The 19154-nt window shown below is 40.1% G+C and overlaps 1 protein-coding gene across 1 annotated transcript in view; it reads left to right on the top strand.

Annotated features, from left to right (window-relative positions):
• RYR3 (ryanodine receptor 3) overlaps positions 1-19154 on the top strand; it is a 370839-nt gene that overhangs the window by 18963 nt on the left and 332722 nt on the right. Inside the window, exon 3 of the mRNA XM_036346438.1 lies at positions 11542-11649. Within this exon, the coding sequence (XP_036202331.1) occupies positions 11542-11649 (108 nt within the window). The remainder of the gene's footprint in view (positions 1-11541; positions 11650-19154) is intronic.

Raw genomic sequence — 19154 nt, 5'->3', positions numbered from 1 at the left:
TCGAGAACCAAATCAACCCTCCGACCCATCAGTTATGCTTCCCCCAGCAGGCAGGCTGACAAGCTGCCGCCCAGCATTTTGTCTCTGATTTTTCTGGCCTCCCCTTATTTTAAAGAACATGAACCTTACAGCGCTCATTTTTGCCAGGCCCTGGGTAACATTTTTGTTAACTTGCCAGAATAACTGATGCGTGGCAGAATAGAGGTGGCCAGGGCACCTTGGTGTTATTTTTGGTTGGGACCATATGAGGCAAGATCATAAAAGCAACAGTCACATGCATTTCAAATTATTGGATTACTCATTTGAAAGAAAGTCCTATATTTGGATGAACCCTTTAACAAAAGACCTAGAGGAAGGATCAGTTATTCTCCAGGGACTTGATTTTCCTTGTTTGATCCAGGTGCTCCACAGTGTCTCTCAAAGAGAAGTCAGAGGTCTCCGGGAGAACACCTGGAATACTCTTTTCTTGTTTTTGTTTTTTGTTAATCCTCACCTGAGCATATTTTTTCCATTGATTTTTAGAGAGAGTAAAAGGGACAAAGAGAGACAGAAACACTGATATGAGAAAGACACATCAATTGTTTGCCTCCCTCATGCCTGGACCAGGGCCGGGAACTTGCAACCGAGGCATGTGCCCTTGACCGGAATTAAACCCAGGACTCTTCAGTCCGCAGGTCAACGCTCTGTCCACTGAGCCACATTGGCTAGGCCTGGAATACTCCTTAAGTACCCACTGGAGAAGGGTCCCCGGGCTCTGGAATGTTAGCAACCTCACCCAGGAGATTCTTCCACCCACCATGTTTCCGCATCAATGCCTCCAGAGCAAGCTTATATTTCTGTGAGTTCCAGTGAGAAATCTCTGAGCATCATTACAAGGATAATCAATGTTGTAAATGTTGCTGTCACTTGAATTAATAAACATTCTCCCTAAAAGAGGCTAGATGTAATGGTTCTGTCGATCAGTGTCAGTTAAACAGCCAGTACCTGGGCATTTGAGGGATGGGGTAAAGAAGCAGTGATTGTGTTTTCAGTGCTTTATCACTTGGGGTTGGCATTTCTCGGCAAGACTTTTGTCAAGGGAAAATTGGCCTGCAACTTGGATTTCCTGCTTCTAGGTGGTAGTGTTACTTCCCTTGCATAGAAAATGTTTCAGCAAGTGTTCTTAAGTAAATATTTAATTTCCTAGTAGAAATCTTTTATTTTAAAAAATATCAACACCTTTCTATAACTTGATAATGTTCTTCCTTTTCCTTGCATGTAATCAACTTTTATCCCTTTCCTTCTGAATACTGGCTCTTGTCTTGGAGGAAACCTCAGGCCAGGATGGCATCAGATGCTATAATCGCTCTGCTCGTGGCTGAGAATGATTCTGCTTAGTAAGTCTCCTTGCAGCGCTGTAGTGATTTTCCACAGCTTAGGTTCTCCCAGGGCAGCTCCCTCATCCCTCGAATGAAGAACCACGTAGAGACTGCTCGATGCTGAGAGCAACACATTCCTGTGCTTGACTCCTCAGGCATATGGAGGGACCTTTTTTACTTCATTTTTTAAAAAGATATCGACATCTCCATCTTCTCTTCCACAAAAATAATGTTTTCCGTTAAGTTTCAATTTTGTGTACCTTACAGTCTACATATAATGGCTTTTGTTAGAAAAATTGAGCAAAAAATTGAAACTCAACTGTTTTGAATAGTTTCTGTATGTATTTTCAGAAAGACTCTCTACCCTTTACCATAGAAAAATATTTAAAAAATAGAAAATCTAGGCAAAGTTTTATGTGTTGCAACCTTGTTCTATGGTAACAGCTCATAACATAGGCAAAATCTCTTCCTTCAAAATGTTTAAAATCTGGATAGACACAATTTAAATCCACACATGTATGTCCTTGGATGAAAACTGTCCCATTATGCCCAGAGTTGAGGTGTCTTTGGGAAGAGAAAGCTTACATGGAAAGTTAGTCTCAGATTTTGGAAGTCCATGAAAAGATGGCAATGCTCTTGCCTGCTGGAAATCTCGATTTTTATAAAGTTCTGGCACCCTGGCAGTCCCACTAACTTTAGTCTGTAGTCTTTGTATTCCCAGTTGTCATTCCAAAATAGAGAACTCTTTCTGAAATAGTCAAGAACCTAACATAAATTCTTTAAGTTTTTATCAGAGTGTAAGAGTTTTCAGAGGGCGTAGCCCAGTGGGAATAGAATTCTCTAGTCTTGGTGTCTGAATGGGAACCTTCTCTTCAGGAATGTTGACACAGCATGAGTCAAAAAGAGTTGAGTTTGAAATTCAGGATTTAAATGCTATCCACAGCATATGACTGTGGAAGAGTGTTTCAACCTTTCTGAGTCCCAGTTTTCTCATCTGTAAAGTGGCTATAATCTCTTCCCTGCAAGGACTGAGGTAAGGGTTAAATGAGATAATATTTATAAACACTTAGAATAATACTTAGTACAATTATATAGAGACATTTAAAATGTGTTATATGGATTCTATTCTTGTTTCTCCACTTGCCCATAGAACTTTTACATAATACCTTTGCATTTCAGTTGACCCACCTCTAAAATGATTGCTAACACATTGCAGACAGATCACGAGAATTCTCACTTCATATTACACAGTGTTTTACAAAGTATCATACTTTAAAAATATATTAGCTTGTAAGAATATGTAATAAATAACTTCAAAATGCAATGGGTATTTAATTTTAAAGCATGACTTTCACATTTATGTAAAACGTTTTTTGTACTTGTTCAATAGAAATTTACCTGGCCACTGGATAAAACTAGCAATAAAACTACTGGTCCCCAATGTGTTAGGCTATCTGTTTTCATAGAAATCCAGAGACTTGCAGAAGCTTTCAATTTAAATATCTATCTATATAAAACCCTAATATGCAAATCGACCAAACTGCAGAATGACCGGTGGAATGACCAGTCGCTATGATGCGCAGTGACCACCAGGGGGCAGATGCTCAACATAGGAGCTGCCCCCAGCCCGCAGGCCCCGACCAGCAGCGCCGGCAAGCGGGCGGCACCAGACCAGCCAAGGCTGGTGTAAGCAGGGGCCCCCATCACCCCACCAGTCACCCCACAGATCGGCCCTGACTGCCAGCCAGGCCTAGGGACCCTACCCATGCATGAATTTTGTGCACTTTGCCTCTAGTTCACTATTATAAACTATCAACAAGTTAGCAGAAGTGGCAAAGGTAGGTTTGATAAGCACTGAACTGCCTAAATGCTTAAGTAAAACCTGGTTGGGATGGATGTGGGTATCAGCTTGGTTAATGACTTGCTCTAGCTTTGAAGTATAAACACAATACAAATAATTATGTATTATCAATAATAGATATGGTGTCTGTAAATGAGCTCATGTCTGCTGGAGGTGGATGACATAATGTCTATAAAGTGCTTAGAGCTCCTGAAATGCAAATTACACATGCCATCTCTGGCTATCCTGAGGCTATTCCATGGATAGTACTCCTTAGCCAACATCACACTGTACCCAAGGGAACCTGGTTGAGCTGGAACATTTTCTGGAAGAGAGAATGGTTTTCTGTCCCCAAGGGCTTGGAAAGTCATCTCATCTATGGTCTCTGAGTGGGACTGCATGGAGCCATCATAGGGAGATGATTATCAGTCCTGTTTGAGGCAGTGCAGTGAAATGGAGCAAACACAAGGCATGTAGAAGACTGAGACCAGCTCTGCCTATTACCAGCATACACATTGCCCTTGGAGAAACAGTCTCCTTTTATACATCCAATTTGAAATCTAGAGCCATAAGAATTTATTCTCAGAGTAGGCAGTCTCAAGCGGCATGAAGAGAGTGAGAAGAGGTACAATTGAGATAGTCTTCCTTAAGAAAATTCTGAAGTTTCAAGGCTTATTCTTGAATAGGGGTGTCCTGTTTGTCAAGGACCCCCCAGCTCTGTCCCCTGAGTTTTGCTGCTGTCTTGTGGTTCTGCTGTTTGATTATGCCTACTACCATCTTGTGGGCCACAGGGGAGCACTTTGCTCTCTTTAATGTTCTGGCTCACTTATAGACCAAGAATTTTTCTTCACTTTATATAATCCAACCGAAGCAGACTAGAACTTTCAAAAAATTGTTTCTGTTAAACCCTATGGAAGTACACAAGAAAAGTAAAGATGGAAGGGCCAATGTATTCCTACATTCTGGATTAAAATTTCTGATTCTTAATTAACATACTCACTGCTCCTGTCCTTGTTTACATGGAACCCCAGAGGAAAGAATGACCTGTCCGAGTCCCTTGCCTTCTACCTTCAGACTTGTCATTGGTTGGATGCTTTTGTAACATCTGCCCAAGAACACCCCACGGGCTATGTTGTCTCTTCATAATGTGGGTCCAGGAATGTGAGATTCACTTCTCCCAGCTATCTCAGCTCTGCTTCCTTAAGTCTGGCTTCTGTTCTCATACTCACTTCTTCTCCTCGTGTGATTGACATTAGAAGTTACTTCACTTTGCAGGTAAGACTCTGTAGGCTGCCATGGTAGTAGGGCTGAGTTTGTGTAAACCCACCAGCCCATAAGTATGACACAATATCAATGACATTCATCTAGCTGCTCAGTCCTGGGACTGAAGTGGGAAGTATAGGTACAAAAATTAGTAAGCAGGAGTTATCCACTACTTTCTCCTTCCTTTGCTCACTCTTTTACTACTCATAATACTTCCAATACTTGACTTTTTCTTTTGGTGAAAAAGCAAAGGGAAGTAGGGAAAAGGTTGTGTAAAGCCCATACTTAATAATGCTACTTCAACTAATGGAATTTTAAACAAAAGAGAAGAATACACACACGCAAAATAGAAAAAATAACTCTTTCATCTTGTTCATTTATTAAACAAAAATTTGAGTTCTTGCTTTGTGCCAGGAACTCCTTGCCTACATAAACCTTCTTTGGGCCAAGAGCCAGCCTGGGCTGGCCATTTCTAATCACAACATCTTTGAGAGAGCTCTGGGTCCTACAAGACATATTCATACCCCTCAAATTCACATTGAATATACTCCTTTACATTGTTTCATAAAGTCTCATGTATAGTAGGTCTGTCTCTTGAAGGTTAAAAATTCCTTAAAGGATAGATAACATGTCTTACTTTTCTCTTTTGTTCCCCACAGCTGCTAGCACAGTCCCGAATGCATATTATTGTGCTCTCTAAATGCTGGCTGACTGCTTGATGGACATGGGAAAGGAAAGTGAGGTTAATTGGGTGACTTTGTTTGCTAGGTCTCTAGGAATTCTCTTTTTGTGGAGAATATGTGTCATTTTCTCAAACTCCTCCTCTCCTCCTAGATGACCCTACCTCAGTGGCATCTGTAGGAATACCCATACATAGTCAGAGCAACTTATCTACCCTCCCATTATCATTCTGTTGGCCCAAATGAGAGATTCCAGTGGACAATTTGCCAAGAGTAAGTACTGTCCCAGTGGTCTTTTGGACACTTGTGTGGCTTGTTCTCACTGAATCCTATCTTTTTGCAGTCTGTACCATCCAATAGAAACACTGGTGGTCTTCCACTCCTTTCTCATCATCTCCCACATCCAATTAATCACCAAGTCTTATCACACCTAACTTCTCAAGATATTTCAAATTCATTCCCTTATTTTCATCTCCACTGCAGTTACTTTAATGCATCCCATTGTCACTTCATAACTACTTTATTGCAACAATTTCCTAATTTGTTTCTCTGCCTTGATCTAGCCCCCTTCACACTAGACTTGCAATGATCTTTCAAAGATGTAAATTTGGTTATATTACTTCCTGCATTACTTTCTTTAATTGTGCTCCATTGTTCTGAAGATAAAGTTCAAACCACTTGACAAGGGGACTCAAGACTCTTCTCAATCTTACACCTACTTTTCTTCAGCCTCACTTCTCATCTTCCTTTGCTTGCTTCCCCATCCACCTCCTCCTCCCACTTCCCCCTCTTATACCCCATGCACATTCAACTCTGTGTGCTTCTTTACATGCATTCTCACCTCTGAACATTTTGAATCATACTTTGGAAATTGTTCATTTGCTTCCCCAACATTCCTCTAGACCACACAGCCTTAAAGGGCAGAGGTTTTGCCTATCCTTACACAAAATAAGAACTTCAAAAATATCTATAATAATAAAAGTGTAATGTGCTAATTAGACTGGACGTTCTTCCGGACAACCTTCCGGACAAAGCCAGGGCTGTGAGGGAAGCCCGGGTCCTGGGTCCCGGAGGGAAGCCTGGGTCCAGACAGAAGCCAGTGCTGGCAGCCAGGGGAAGGAAGGCCTACTCTTGCACGAATTTCATGCATTGGGCCTCTAGTCTATATATAAAAGCCTAAGCGACCTCTATGACCAGATGACTGGACAACCAGCCAGTAGCTATGATGCGCACTGACCACCAGGGGCAGACACTCAATGCAGGAGCTGCCCCCTGTTGGTAAGTGTGCTCTCACAGCCAACCTCCTGTGGCCAGCCAACCTCCTGCAGTCCCTTCCCCGTGGCCAGCCAGCCCTGATCGGGACTGGGCAAGATGGCCCCAATCGGCCCCCATCATCGGACAGGCTGAGGGACTCCACCCATGCATGAATTCATGGACCAGGCCTCTAGTTGGTTATATAAATGACCATTTAAGTGAGTTATTGATGTTTTGATTTTACTTCTCTGTGTGGGATAAAATCTGACATTTAAAAGTACTTATTATGCACCAGACTTCGTTTTAATCTCTTTAAATATAAAAATGTAGTTCATCCTTAGAAGTAAGTATTATTACATCTTTATTTTACACATAAGGAAACTAATGTACAGAGAGATTAAGTTACCTGCCTAACATCATTCAGCTAATAAGTAGTTGAACAGAAATAGGACCTCGGATAGTACTACACTAGAGTATTCACTCTTAACCAATATGCCATTTATTGCTTTTAATTCAAATTTATTGATGCACTTACAGGGTGCATTATTTAGGCATGTTTGAGTGAGAGCCAGATTGATTAACAGAGAAGTAGGAGTAGTCAGTCCCATGATAATGAAAGAAGAAGGGTCTCTTGAGCAATAAGCAGGAGACTTGAGAAGGAACTCAGCTGGGCAGGTGGATGCTCAGTGCAATTCATCTGCAACCACAGCCACATATTGGGTAGTCTTCTGGTACCCAGAGAGTCAGTTCAAAAACACTTGAATTGAGCACTTACTGGTCTATGTACTGGGGATGCCACAAGTAGAATAAGACATACATTTTTCAAGATACCCACAATCTAGTGAAATAGACTTCAGTGCATAAAGAATTGTATAAGCCAAAACATACTGTGGTTAAAGGTGTAATAGAGGAATGTCAATCCCCCTTCTTATAATTAACTCACCTCTTCATTTCCCTGAAGGCTTGTCTGAATACAGTACTGAATGCTTATTGTGGGATGCAAGGTAGAAAAATGCTAAATGAATCTACTAAGAGGTGTATCAGATTCCCACCATTTAGATCTAGTAAGTCCCAGAAAAATACTTTTATTGCAATGAGGAAGATGTTACATAAATTTATGGGACATGAAGAGTCCGTAGGCCTTCTTTTTCATTATTTTTTTATATAGTGGGGCTAAATGAATACCTACTTCCTGGCTTACCCAGGGCCCTGGCTTTTCAAGGTTTTCTGTAGGACATTTGGAAACATAGAGCTTCTGCAGTCTAAGGACGGGACTGGGGAGAGTGATGAGGAGCTATTTCAGAACAGATGTCAAGAGAACTCTTCTCTCCGTGCTAAGAATCATCAAACACATGCCCCATGCCTGGCAGACAGAGTGACTGAGGCACAGGCTTCAGAGCACAGAGACAATGAGCTGGCCTCCTGGGGACTCTCACACTGTAAACAAATTAGCTTTGCTGGACCAGTGGCCTTTGCTCATTCTTGGGCAATGTATAGAAGGAAAGCTCAGGTTGGTGTGGAGTTTAATTAAGGATGGCAGCTGGAGTAGCAGGTCAGATGGCTCTGTGCTCTGCACTCCATTCATGTCATGAAGAAGTTGCTAATGGCATTTTGTTTTTCTCCAGATATTCCTGTTGCCCTGTTCCTGCCTTTGCGACTGCCCACGTGCATGCCATTGGAGTGATGTGACCTTATCCCCGAGTGTAGAGTCCAGGCAGGGAGCACACTCTAGAGGTAGAAAAACTAACCTGTAAGGAAACTCTATAAACCAGTGGCAGATCGAGTGCTCCCAAATAAAATGCTTCCTCCCCATGCTCACTGTGACCTGGTTTAATGTTCACTGCCAGTAATTTAATCATGACCACCTTGGGCCTTTTAATATCTGGGAGGAAAAGAAGAATATGATTGGAGCATGCCTAGTGTCCGTGTTGTCAGTGGTCCCCCATCCGGATGGGTGAGGGCAGTGTTGGGGGAGAGCTCCTCTCTTCTGTCCAAGCAAATAAGCACAGGGAAGAAAAACAGCTGATTTAGAATTGCACAATCTCATGTGAAGGCGGAAACTCGAGCACTTGTGCCGGGGCCCAACCCCAGCAGGTCCAGGGGTCCCCAAAGGCGTAGACGGAGTCGGCGAAGAAGGAAGGACACGGAGACAGTGTTCAGTTGATCAGCAGCCTAGCCAGGATCTCCAGCCAGGATCTCCAGCCAAGTTCTGGTCTGGATCTCCAGAGAGGTTCTGCTTAGGATCTCCAGCCAGGTTCTGTGTCCATGTTCTCTTGCTAGGTTCTCCAGGTTCTCCAGCCAGGTTCTGTAGCCATGTTCCCTTGCTAGGTTCTCCAGCCAGGTTCTGTCCAGGTTCTCCAGCCAGGTTCAGTCACCAGGTTCTAGTCAGGTTCTCTTGCCAATTTCTGTAGTCAGGTTCAGTCCAGGATCTTTTGCCATGTTCTCTCGCTAGGTTCTGTCTCTAGGTTCTGAGGCCAGTTTCTGTCCAGGATCTTTTGCCATGTTCTCTCCAGCGAAGTTCTTCTGTCTCTAGAGAACGTTCTGTGTAGGTTCTGTGCCTCCTGGTTCTGTCTTCTTAGTTCTGTGTCTTGCTGTCTTATTACATCTGTATTTATACCAGTTGATTCAATCCTATCAATCTCTATTACAAAGGTTAAGGCGTTTCTTATCTCCATTCCAGGGAGTAAAGATTATGTAGCTTAAGCGTGATTGTTTATAGTTAAAGTGATTAACTACCCGCCTGGCACTTAGTTAAGGAGTTTTATCCCCTCCCTGACTTCAGGGAAAAATCCCTACCTGGGGAAACAACCTTTCTCAGAGAGGAGACCTTGGTTAAAACACATAGTGCCAAGAAGGTGAGCAAACATTTTAAGAACAGTATGCCATATATGCCAGGTCCCTTGAAACAGCAAAGATGGACCGGCTCCCGGCACACTTGCAACTATGAAATTTTTCTATCTTAAAGAGATAGACTGAACAGGGTTCTTATAAAAGTGAGCATGAAGGTTGAGATCATTCAATTAGTCAAAGAGCATCCGGTGAAGTAGTAGCCATAACTGTAAACATTCCTGACTAGGAAATCTCCAAATCACATGCTCCAGTGAAGTGGAGGAGGAAGAGGAGACACTCAAACTGGGCTTTTTTGGCTTCCTATTCTGGTTACATGAAATACAGTAGACTAAGAAGCAGTGGAAAAGGCCTCCGTAAAATCATCTGGGATGACATCATATTTTGAAAGAGTTGGATGATATGTTTATGGCATACGGTCTTCAGAGAAATGCCTTATCCCATTGTATGCTTCTTGTAATGATGCTATATGTGCTCTAGAAACACTTCTGGACGTGAAGCTCTGCCCTGCATCACCTGCTGTCTGCTTGCTCAAGTCCCATACAAATGAGTTAATTACCTATAGCAAGAACAGACTTTGAAAACAAAGCAGGAAATGTGAGGAATAAATGTGTTTGCCTGCTGGTGTTACAATTTCTCCTAGGTTGCATCACTTTCATAAAGAGAACTGGGCAGTTTCCTGTAATACCAAAATTCTAGGAGGACTGGGTTTTTAGAATTTCTGACAGTTGAGACCCTGAGCAGGAAAGTTATTGAAGTAGAAAAGTACTTAAAAATGTATGTCACCCATGGACCAATGGCCTTTTGGATAGGATTATCCATTCTTGGCTTGGGGGCAAGGTGTCTTAACACTTTAATAAAGAAGACTAGTAGGCAGGACCAGCAAGTAGGGCATTGATGTTGGGGAGGGGGATAAAGAATGTACAAACACTTGGAAATTAAAGAGGTACTTACAGATTGCCAATTCTATGATCTGTATTTTAAAAATGAAAATGTTGATGTCAGAGAGGTTCTCTGTGCTGGTTTTAACTTTTGAAATTGGAGCTCCATGGAAACAGCTCTACCTGTCTCAGACATAGCTGCTGGTGACTTCTGGTCCTCGTTCCTCATACCTGTTATTCTCATGGTGTCAGAGTTCTGCCAGTATCACTTAGGAAACAAAGGCTTGATATGCAAGCTGATTATAAACCATATTACCAGAGAAATTGTGGGAAACTGGATTGTAAACTCCTGAAGAGCAATGATTTGTTTTGTGTGTCTTTTCATCTTTCTCAATACCAACCACTGTCTTTTACATAAATGTCATACTTAAAGATGTGCTGATTGAAAGTATTCTAGTTGTGGAAAATATCTTACTATTTTCATCAGTGGCAGACACAGCATAGAGTTAAGTGTCGGGACTTTGGAGATAGACTGCCTGTATTTGAATCCACCTCAGCCAAATATAAGCCCTTACCTTGGATAGATGATCTAACTTCTCTGTCCTTTAGTTTCCTGGGCAGGAAACTGGAATATCAATCATCTCTACCTTAAAGGGAAGTTGTGAGGTTAAGTGAGGTAATATATGCAGAACACTTAGTGCCTGACAGAGAAAGCACTCAATGAGCATTAGATATTACTAGTCAGGATGCAAAGAAGGCTCTCTTTAACTGTTGTTAGTAAATGATCCAGAACATATAAAAATATCATAACACTGCCTGAGCACATAATAAATTAGAATGATTGTTATAGAGGTCATCAATTCTTATAATTCTGGACATTTCTTTGTCCAGAAATATATTTATATAACTCTTATTTCCCTTTATTGCTTCTTTTTACATTGTGGTATCAAGGTGTGTTTTTTTAAGTAAATGAATTTCCTAATCTGGTTATCATTGTCTAGAGCCACATTCTAGTCTGTCCATCAACATCTTAATAAATTTTGGTGATGAGATCCCAGTGGCTTTCTCCCTTTGGTCCCTCCAAGACATCGGTGTAGCTCAGCCTATCCTTCCTGTCCCTTCTTCCCTGAGGTTTTATGTGTGTTCTCTCCCTTGTATGCCTCCAGTCCTCAGTTAAATTGATCCTGACATCTTGGTCACTGTTCCCTTGACACTTGGGGATTTTATTTTTCTCATCCTTTAGAATCCAGCATGAAACCCATCTTAACGTGAACAAGAGAATCCACCTTTTATATTTCTACTCATCCGTTCATCCAACTGTCACTTTGATGCATAGGCTTTTGTCCTTGTCGTGTTTTTACATGACTGACCCCTAACTGATATGAGCAGGTATCCTCATTCTGGTTTTATTTCCACAGTATGTTCCTCCAGATCTCTGTGTCTGCAATTTTGTGCTGGAGCAGTCCCTCTCGGTGAGAGCCCTGCAGGAAATGCTTGCCAACACAGGTGAAAATGGTGGTGAAGGGGTGAGTACCTAAATTATGTCCTAGGTGGGGATTGGGACACACCATAGCCCAAAATGCATATATCATTTTGTTCCTTGAGCTCTGAACTGGAAAACCTTAGGGTCCTTGAGATGATTCATATGGAGACAATAAATCTTTCTCCCTGAGTTTAATTCCTCTTATTTAGCAATCCTAATCTTCTTTCCTTTTGATTAAAAAATTTCCACCAAAAAATAGAAGAGACCACCATTGATGCTGCCTGAGCAGGGCATCGGATATTGAACCTACTCCCCTTCCCTATTCCATAACCCACCAGAAAATGTGAGAGGCTCAGAGGGCCTTGAGATGGAGGGTGCCTATTAAACAGGTTCTTTTTTCTTGGAGAGTTATGACTGTCCAGTAGAGCACACCAGGTTACAGCAGTTTGGAAAAGATTTCCTTGGAATTAAGAATCTTTGACATGTGCCCAGAACTCCACAGTTCACTCATGATGAGCAAACACAGAGCTGCCTTGAGGTTCTCTTACTTGGGTCAGTAAAATGCTCCCAAGTATTAAACTTAGGGATGATGTGTCATATCTCCTGTGTCAGAAGGTCATTGGACAGAGACTTCAGAATAATTTTATCCCTTTCTTTCCTTAACAGCCCACATCTATTTATATACATTTGTCATCAATTATTTTAATTATATGGCCTGAATATTTCAAAAGCAAACACCTCTTTCCACCTCCCTTATATACTGCATTATTCCTTCTTTTGTTCTGTTATACTGCTTTTGTTCCTTCTATACTTACCCCTCACCACCACCATTTTTCCCACTCAGCTGTTCATAGTGTTCTTTCTAAAATGCAGATATAATCATTATACCTCCCTGTTTTATTTTTTAAAATATATCTTATTAATTTCAGAGAGGAAGGGAGAGAGAGATAGAAACATCAATTATGAGAGAGAATCATTGATTGGCTGCCTCCTGCATGCCCCCCACTGGGGATCAAGCCCGCAATACCAGTATGTGCCCTGACCAGGAATGGAACGGTAACCTCCTGGTTCATAGGTCGACACTCAGCCACTAAGCCATGCCAGCTGGGCCACCTCCCTGTTTTAAAATCCTCTGTCATTCATTATCTTGAGAAATATTCCAAGTTCCTTAAGTAGACAAAAAGACCTTCAGGATTTGGCACCCCATCTTCTGCCCCATCTCTCACCACATCCCCCTAGGCACTTGGTGTTCCAACCACATTGATTTCCTTTCACTTCCTCAAATATGACAGTTCTGTTTGCCTGTGATCATGTGTGTCAGCAAGTCCCTTCATTTAGAACAGCTTCTTACTCCTCTCTTCCTGTAGGTCATCTCTACTTCTCCTTAAAGGAGCCAGTTTAGGTATTAGATCTACTGAGAAGACTTTGCTGACCCTGCAATTCTAGGATGGGTGCCTTGCTTGAGCAAAAGTCAGTAAATAGTGTAAATAGTTCTTATCATTCTCTACCATAATTGCAAGTCTAATTTTCTGCATCCTGTACTGGAGAGTAAATGCATGTAGGTAAGAACTATTTCTATACCTAGCACGGATTATTTTTACTTGACTCTAATGAACTCCTGCGTAATAAAGAAGTATCTCATTTATGGTATAAGAGACAATGACTGGCTCAAGAGAAACAATATTTACATTTAGGCCATCTTCCAGCCCCTAAAATGATCGCACACAAGTCTAATCTCTTGAGACCAGTGTGTTCTCATCTATAAAATTAGACTATTTAATTAGTTTTCTAGGGACCTTAACACTAATGTTTATCAATCTTCACTGTTTTGGTTTAGAATAAAATGCCTTCATCAGCCACCAGAAAACAGCTTTGTTTTCTTCCTTAGAGCATGAACACAGGTGAATTTTTTTGTGTGCTTTTGATGTTCACTGATGTCTATGTTCACTTTCTCCTTGCATTGACCTCAGTACACCATGCTTTCCTCCATTGGCACACACTCTCAAACATTTCCAGTTTAATGGAACAAATTTATTTTTCATTGTGAACTGTTTTTTCCAAGACTAATAACTCACCATTTACAGTATTCTTTGGTGAGGGCAGCCTGGTTGATTTGGAATATAATCACTTTCACTGTCAACCAAGATCAGCTAGACCCTGCCTACTTATGGCCCTAGGATAGAAAGTGGGAAGATAAAAGCTATATTAACTGGAGAATTGTCTCTTGGGCACTCTGTTTTGTTCAAAAGCTGCATTTCAAAGGACTTTGTTTTCTTTATCATTTAGTGTGAGTGATTCAGGGAGTCCTGTAGATGACAAAGTAAATTAAAGAGTTCTGGTTGTAATCCTTGTTCTTCTTTGTTGCCAAGAACTTAAATAATAGCCTTAATTAATTTGTCTTAAAAAAGAATAAATAATAATTTATTTTCCAAATAGAAGGCAAAGACCAACTTAATAAGATTGAATACTTAGTTTTGGAACATATGAATGAGACCTCCCTTAATTACTAGCCATGTTATAACAGAAGTTTATTCAATATAGCTATATATTTCAGGGCCCATCTTTAATATATACTATGCAAAAACCAATACATTACATCTTATTGGGGGATTTATTCTCTTTGAAGACTCAAGTCCAAAATAAACAATTCATGACATTTTTATTATTAAATAGTCATTGGATAATGTGTCTTATGGCCTTTTGTGCTATTTTACAAAAAAAAAAAAAGATATCTAACAGTTATTTTCTATCTTGACACATTATATTATTATTAACTAGAGATCTTAGAGCTAGCAGGAAAGGAAAAGAGAGCTGGAGTAAGGTGGGACAGGACACTCTTTTTAAACTATTAAGATTTTATTATTTATTGGCAGCTCTACTAATTAGTTACTTAAACAGCAGATTCAGTAACTCCAAACCTCTTGGAACTCTCTCAAAATTCCATCCGGGCTCTCTATCTTTATTATGAGAAATGATATTTGTATATAACCTCTTGAGTATGATTGTTTTCCTTTTCTGAAATCATTGCTGTGCACATTTACTATTAGAAATTAATTTGATTTTAGATGATAATATTCAACAGGGAAGGAAAAGAAAAAGAGGAAAAATAAAGAAGGAAATGAGTTAACATGACAGACCATAATGATTCTCTGAAGAGCCTAGGGGTGTTTAAATGGTACGACACCTCCTTTGTATGCCAGTCCCTTCTGTTCGGAAATAGGTACCTATTGCATTTAAATAGATATTATGTTCACTAATGATCATGGCTGCCACCAAAGGGGATGCTTTAATGAGTGTGGGTTTTTCCTTGCAGCCATTGGTCCTTGCATGGTATGTCTGTTCACTGCTGTGCAGCAGCGGAACAATTTAAAAATGACTTCAGTTGTTTATTTATTCACGTGATAAGTGTACAGAAGTCCTTTTGCAGAGATTTACAATTTTGCAGGAATTCCCCTTGCTAACAAAGAAAACAAAGATGTCCAGCTCTACTTAACAACAAGAGTTTATTATTGAAATGTCCTTAGCTGCAGCCAACAGCACAGGGGACACAGCTTTATGTTGAAAAGGAGAATAAGTGATGAGGAGGAACTGGGGGCAGAGAACGTTGGGTGCACTTCAGAATCCACCCTAGTTAAGCTCACCCTTGGGTCTCTTTACCTCTGATTAAATTTTATCTGCTCTTATTCTGGGGAAAATTGCCAGCAAATAGATATTTGGCACTGTGGCCAATTGAATGTCTGGAGTTTTTTTTAATATATTTTTATTGATTTCAGAGAGGAAGGGAGAGAAACATCAGTGATGAGAGAGAATCATTGATCGGCTGCCTCCTGCATACCCTCCAACAGGGATCAAGCCCACAGTCCGAGCATGTGTCCTGACTTGGAATTGAACCATGATCTCCCGGTTCATAGGTTGATGCTCAACCACTGAGCCCCAATGGCTGGGCTAAATGTCTGGCGTTTGAAATATAATCTTTGCTTGCAAACATTAAAGTATTTTCACATTTGCGATTGATTGGCCGGACAGTATGTGAAATACCCAGTCACCTTCAGCAGGACATGGGGCCAGGGGAGATGTCACCATCTCCCTCTGAGTCCTCGTTCCCATCATCCTATAGAAAAAAACCTTGAATATAGAGCAAGCAGCATTTGTAGCAAGCAAAGGTCATTCTTCAGAGTTAGGCAGATGTGTTTCCAGTACAGGTGACCTCTTTGGAAAATTATCTCTCCTTTCTGTACCTTGTTTCCATGTCTTTAAAATGCAACCTACCTCTTAGGATTGAGTGAGAATTAACTAAGTGCATAAAAGTGCCTTGGGGTGGTGGAAATGAATATTGGTTCCTCTTTTCCGCCTGTCACAGACCATTCAGATATATGCATATTCAAAGGAAGGAGAGTTCCATGCTATGTGACCAGGTGGATGTTACAACTAACGCTATGTAACTACAAATGGGTTTTGACATGAATGCTTCTGGAAAAGAAAGGCCTTGATTAACGAAATTACCAGCTGCACTCCTTCTGATAAGGGCTCTGGTTGTCTCTAAAAGTTGACTTAATCACTGGAAGACTTTTACCATTAAACAAAAAAGGACATGAAATATGCCTGTAAAAATAATTATAATTAATGTTATGGCTGCCACATTTATGTTATAGTTTATACAACACATAAGACCACATAACATCATGAACACATAAGGTCATGATTGACTTAAAATGCTCAAGTATCTAGAGTGTTAATACACCCTGATTGGGAAATGTGATCTGGGAAGATGTTATTTCTGCAGGTACCTTTCTCACAGATATGCTCACTGACAGGTGGTTCTTTAATTCCCCGATTTATTTATTTATTTATTTATTTATTTATTTATTTATTTATTGCTTTTTCTACGCTGATATTTATGCATCAAATGAAACTGCTTTTGCTGTTTGTGTCTTTATGTTTTCTTTTTCATTATTGTTTAAAGTATTACATATTCCTCCTTCTTCCCCAATTGACAACCCCCTGCCACTCCCACTCCCCAGGACAAGCCCCCACTGCCCCAGTGTCTGTGTCCATTGGTTATTCTAATATGCATACAAGTCCTTTGGTTGATATTTAACCCCCTCCCCACCTCACCTGCCTTCTCTCTAAGGTTGGATGGTCTGTTCAGTGTTACCTTGTCTCTGGATCTATTTTTGTTCATCAGTTTATGTCGTTCATTATATCACATGTATGAGTGATATCATATGATAGTTACCTTTCTCCAACTGGCTTCTTTCGCTTAGCATAATGCTCTCCAGTTCCATCCATGCTGTTTCAAATGGTAAACGTTCCTTCTTTTTTATAGCAGTGTAGTATTCCATTGTGTAGATATACCACAGTTTTCTAATCCACTCATCTGCTGATCGGCACTTAGACTGTTTCCAAATCTTAGCTATTGTAAATTATGCTGCTATGAACATAGGGGTGCATATATCCTTTCTGATTGGTGTTTCTGGTTTCTTTGGATATAGTCCTAGAAGTGGGATTACTGGGTCAAATGGGAGTTGTATTTTTAACTTTTTCAGGAAACTCCATTCTATCTTCCACAGTGGCTGCATCAGTCTGCATTCCCACCAGTAGTGAAGGAGGGTTCCTTTTTCTTAACATCCTGGCCAGCACTTGTGGTTTGTTGATTTGTTGATGATAGCCATTCAGACAGGTGTGAAATGGTACCTCATTGTTGTTTTGATTTGCATCTCTCTGATGATTAGTGACTTTGAGCATGTTTTCATATGTCCTCTTTTGAAAAGTGTCTATTTAGGTCCTTTGGCCATTTTTTTTTTTTTTATTGGATTGTTTATCTTCCTTTTGTTAAGTTGTATGAGTTCCCTGTAAATTTTGAAGATTAAACCCTTATTTGAGATAGCATTGGCAAATATGTTCTCTGATGCAGTGGGCTTTCTTGTTTTGTTGATGGTTTCTTTTGCTGTGCAGAGCTTTTTATTTGGATGTAGTCCCATTTGTTTATTGTCTCCTTAGTTTCCATTGCTCTCGGAGCTGTATCAGTAAAGATATTGCTACAACATATGTCTGATATTTTGCTGCCTATGGAGTCTTCTAAGATTTTTATGGTTTCCTATCTTACATTTAAGTCCTTAAACCATTTTGAGTTTATTTTTGTTTATGGTGTAAGTTGATGATCTAGTTTCATTTTTTTGCATGTATCTGACCAAATTTCCCAGCACCATTTATTGAAGAGACAGTCTTGACTCCATTGTATGCTCCTGCCTCCTTTGTCAAATATTAATTGAGCATAATGGCTTGGGTCGATTTCTGGGTTCTTTCTTCTGTTCCATTGGTCTATATGTCTGTTCTTGTGCCAGTACCAGGCAGTTTTGAGAACTGTGGCTTTGTAATATAGCTTAATATCTGGTATTGTGATCCCTCCAACTATGTTCTTTCTCAGAATTGCTGTGGCTATTCAGGGTCTTTATTTTTATTCCCGTTGAATTTTTGGAGAACTTTTTCTAGGTCTGTAAATATGCCCTTGGTATTTTAATGGGGATTGCATTGAATCTATAAATTGCTTTGGGTAGTTTGAACATTTTAATGATGTTGATTCTACCAGCATGAACATGGTATGTTCTTCCATTTGTTTATGTCTTCCTCTATCTCTTTTTTTAATGTCCTGTAGTTTTCTGAGTACAAGTCTTTTACCTCCTTGGATAAGTTTATTCCTAGGTATCTTAATTTTTTTTGGAGCAATGGTAAATGGGATTGTTTTTTTAGTTTTTCTTTCTGTGAGTTCATTATTGGTGTATCAAAAAGCCATATATTTCTGGGTGTTAATCTCCTATCCTGCTATATTGCCGAATTCATTTATTAAGTCTAGTAGTTTTTTGATGGAGTCTTTGGGGTTTTATAGGTACAATATCATGTCATCTGTGAATAGTGACAGTTTAACTACTTCTTTTCCAATTTGGATGCCTTTTATTTCTTCTTCTTGTCTGATTGCTATGACTAGCACTTCCAGTACTACCTCGAACAGGAGTAGTGAAAGTGTGCATCCCTGTCTTGTTCCTGTTCTTAGGGGAAATGGTTTTAGTTTTTGCTCTTTGAGTATGATGTTGGCTGTAGGTTTATCATGTAAGGCTTTTATTATGTTGAGGTGTGATCCCTCTATTCCCACTTTGCTGAGAGTTTTTATCAAGAAAGGGTGTTGGATTTTGTCAGATGCTTTTTCTGCATCGATTGATATGATTATGTGACTTTTGTCTCTCAATTTGTTTATGTGATATATCACATTTATTGATTTGTGGATATTGTACCAACCTTGCATCCCTGGAATAAATCCCACTTGGTCATGGTGTATGATCTTTCTAATGTAATGCTGGATCCGATTTGCTAGAATTTTGTTGAGGATTTTAGCATCTATGTTCATCAAGGATATTGGCCTGTAATTCTCTTTCTTTGTGGTGTCTTTATCTGGTTTTGGAATTAGGATAATGCTGGCTTCATAGAAAGAACTTGGAAGTGTTCCTTTCTCTTGAATAGTCTGAGGAGGATAGCTTTTAGTTCTTCTTTGAA

The sequence above is a fragment of the Myotis myotis genome, unplaced genomic scaffold (assembly GCF_014108235.1).
Source record: "Myotis myotis isolate mMyoMyo1 unplaced genomic scaffold, mMyoMyo1.p scaffold_m19_p_1, whole genome shotgun sequence".
Taxonomy (NCBI): domain Eukaryota; kingdom Metazoa; phylum Chordata; class Mammalia; order Chiroptera; family Vespertilionidae; genus Myotis; species Myotis myotis.
Note: the sequence above shows the minus strand (reverse complement) of the source record. Positions and strands in the feature narration are given on the sequence as shown.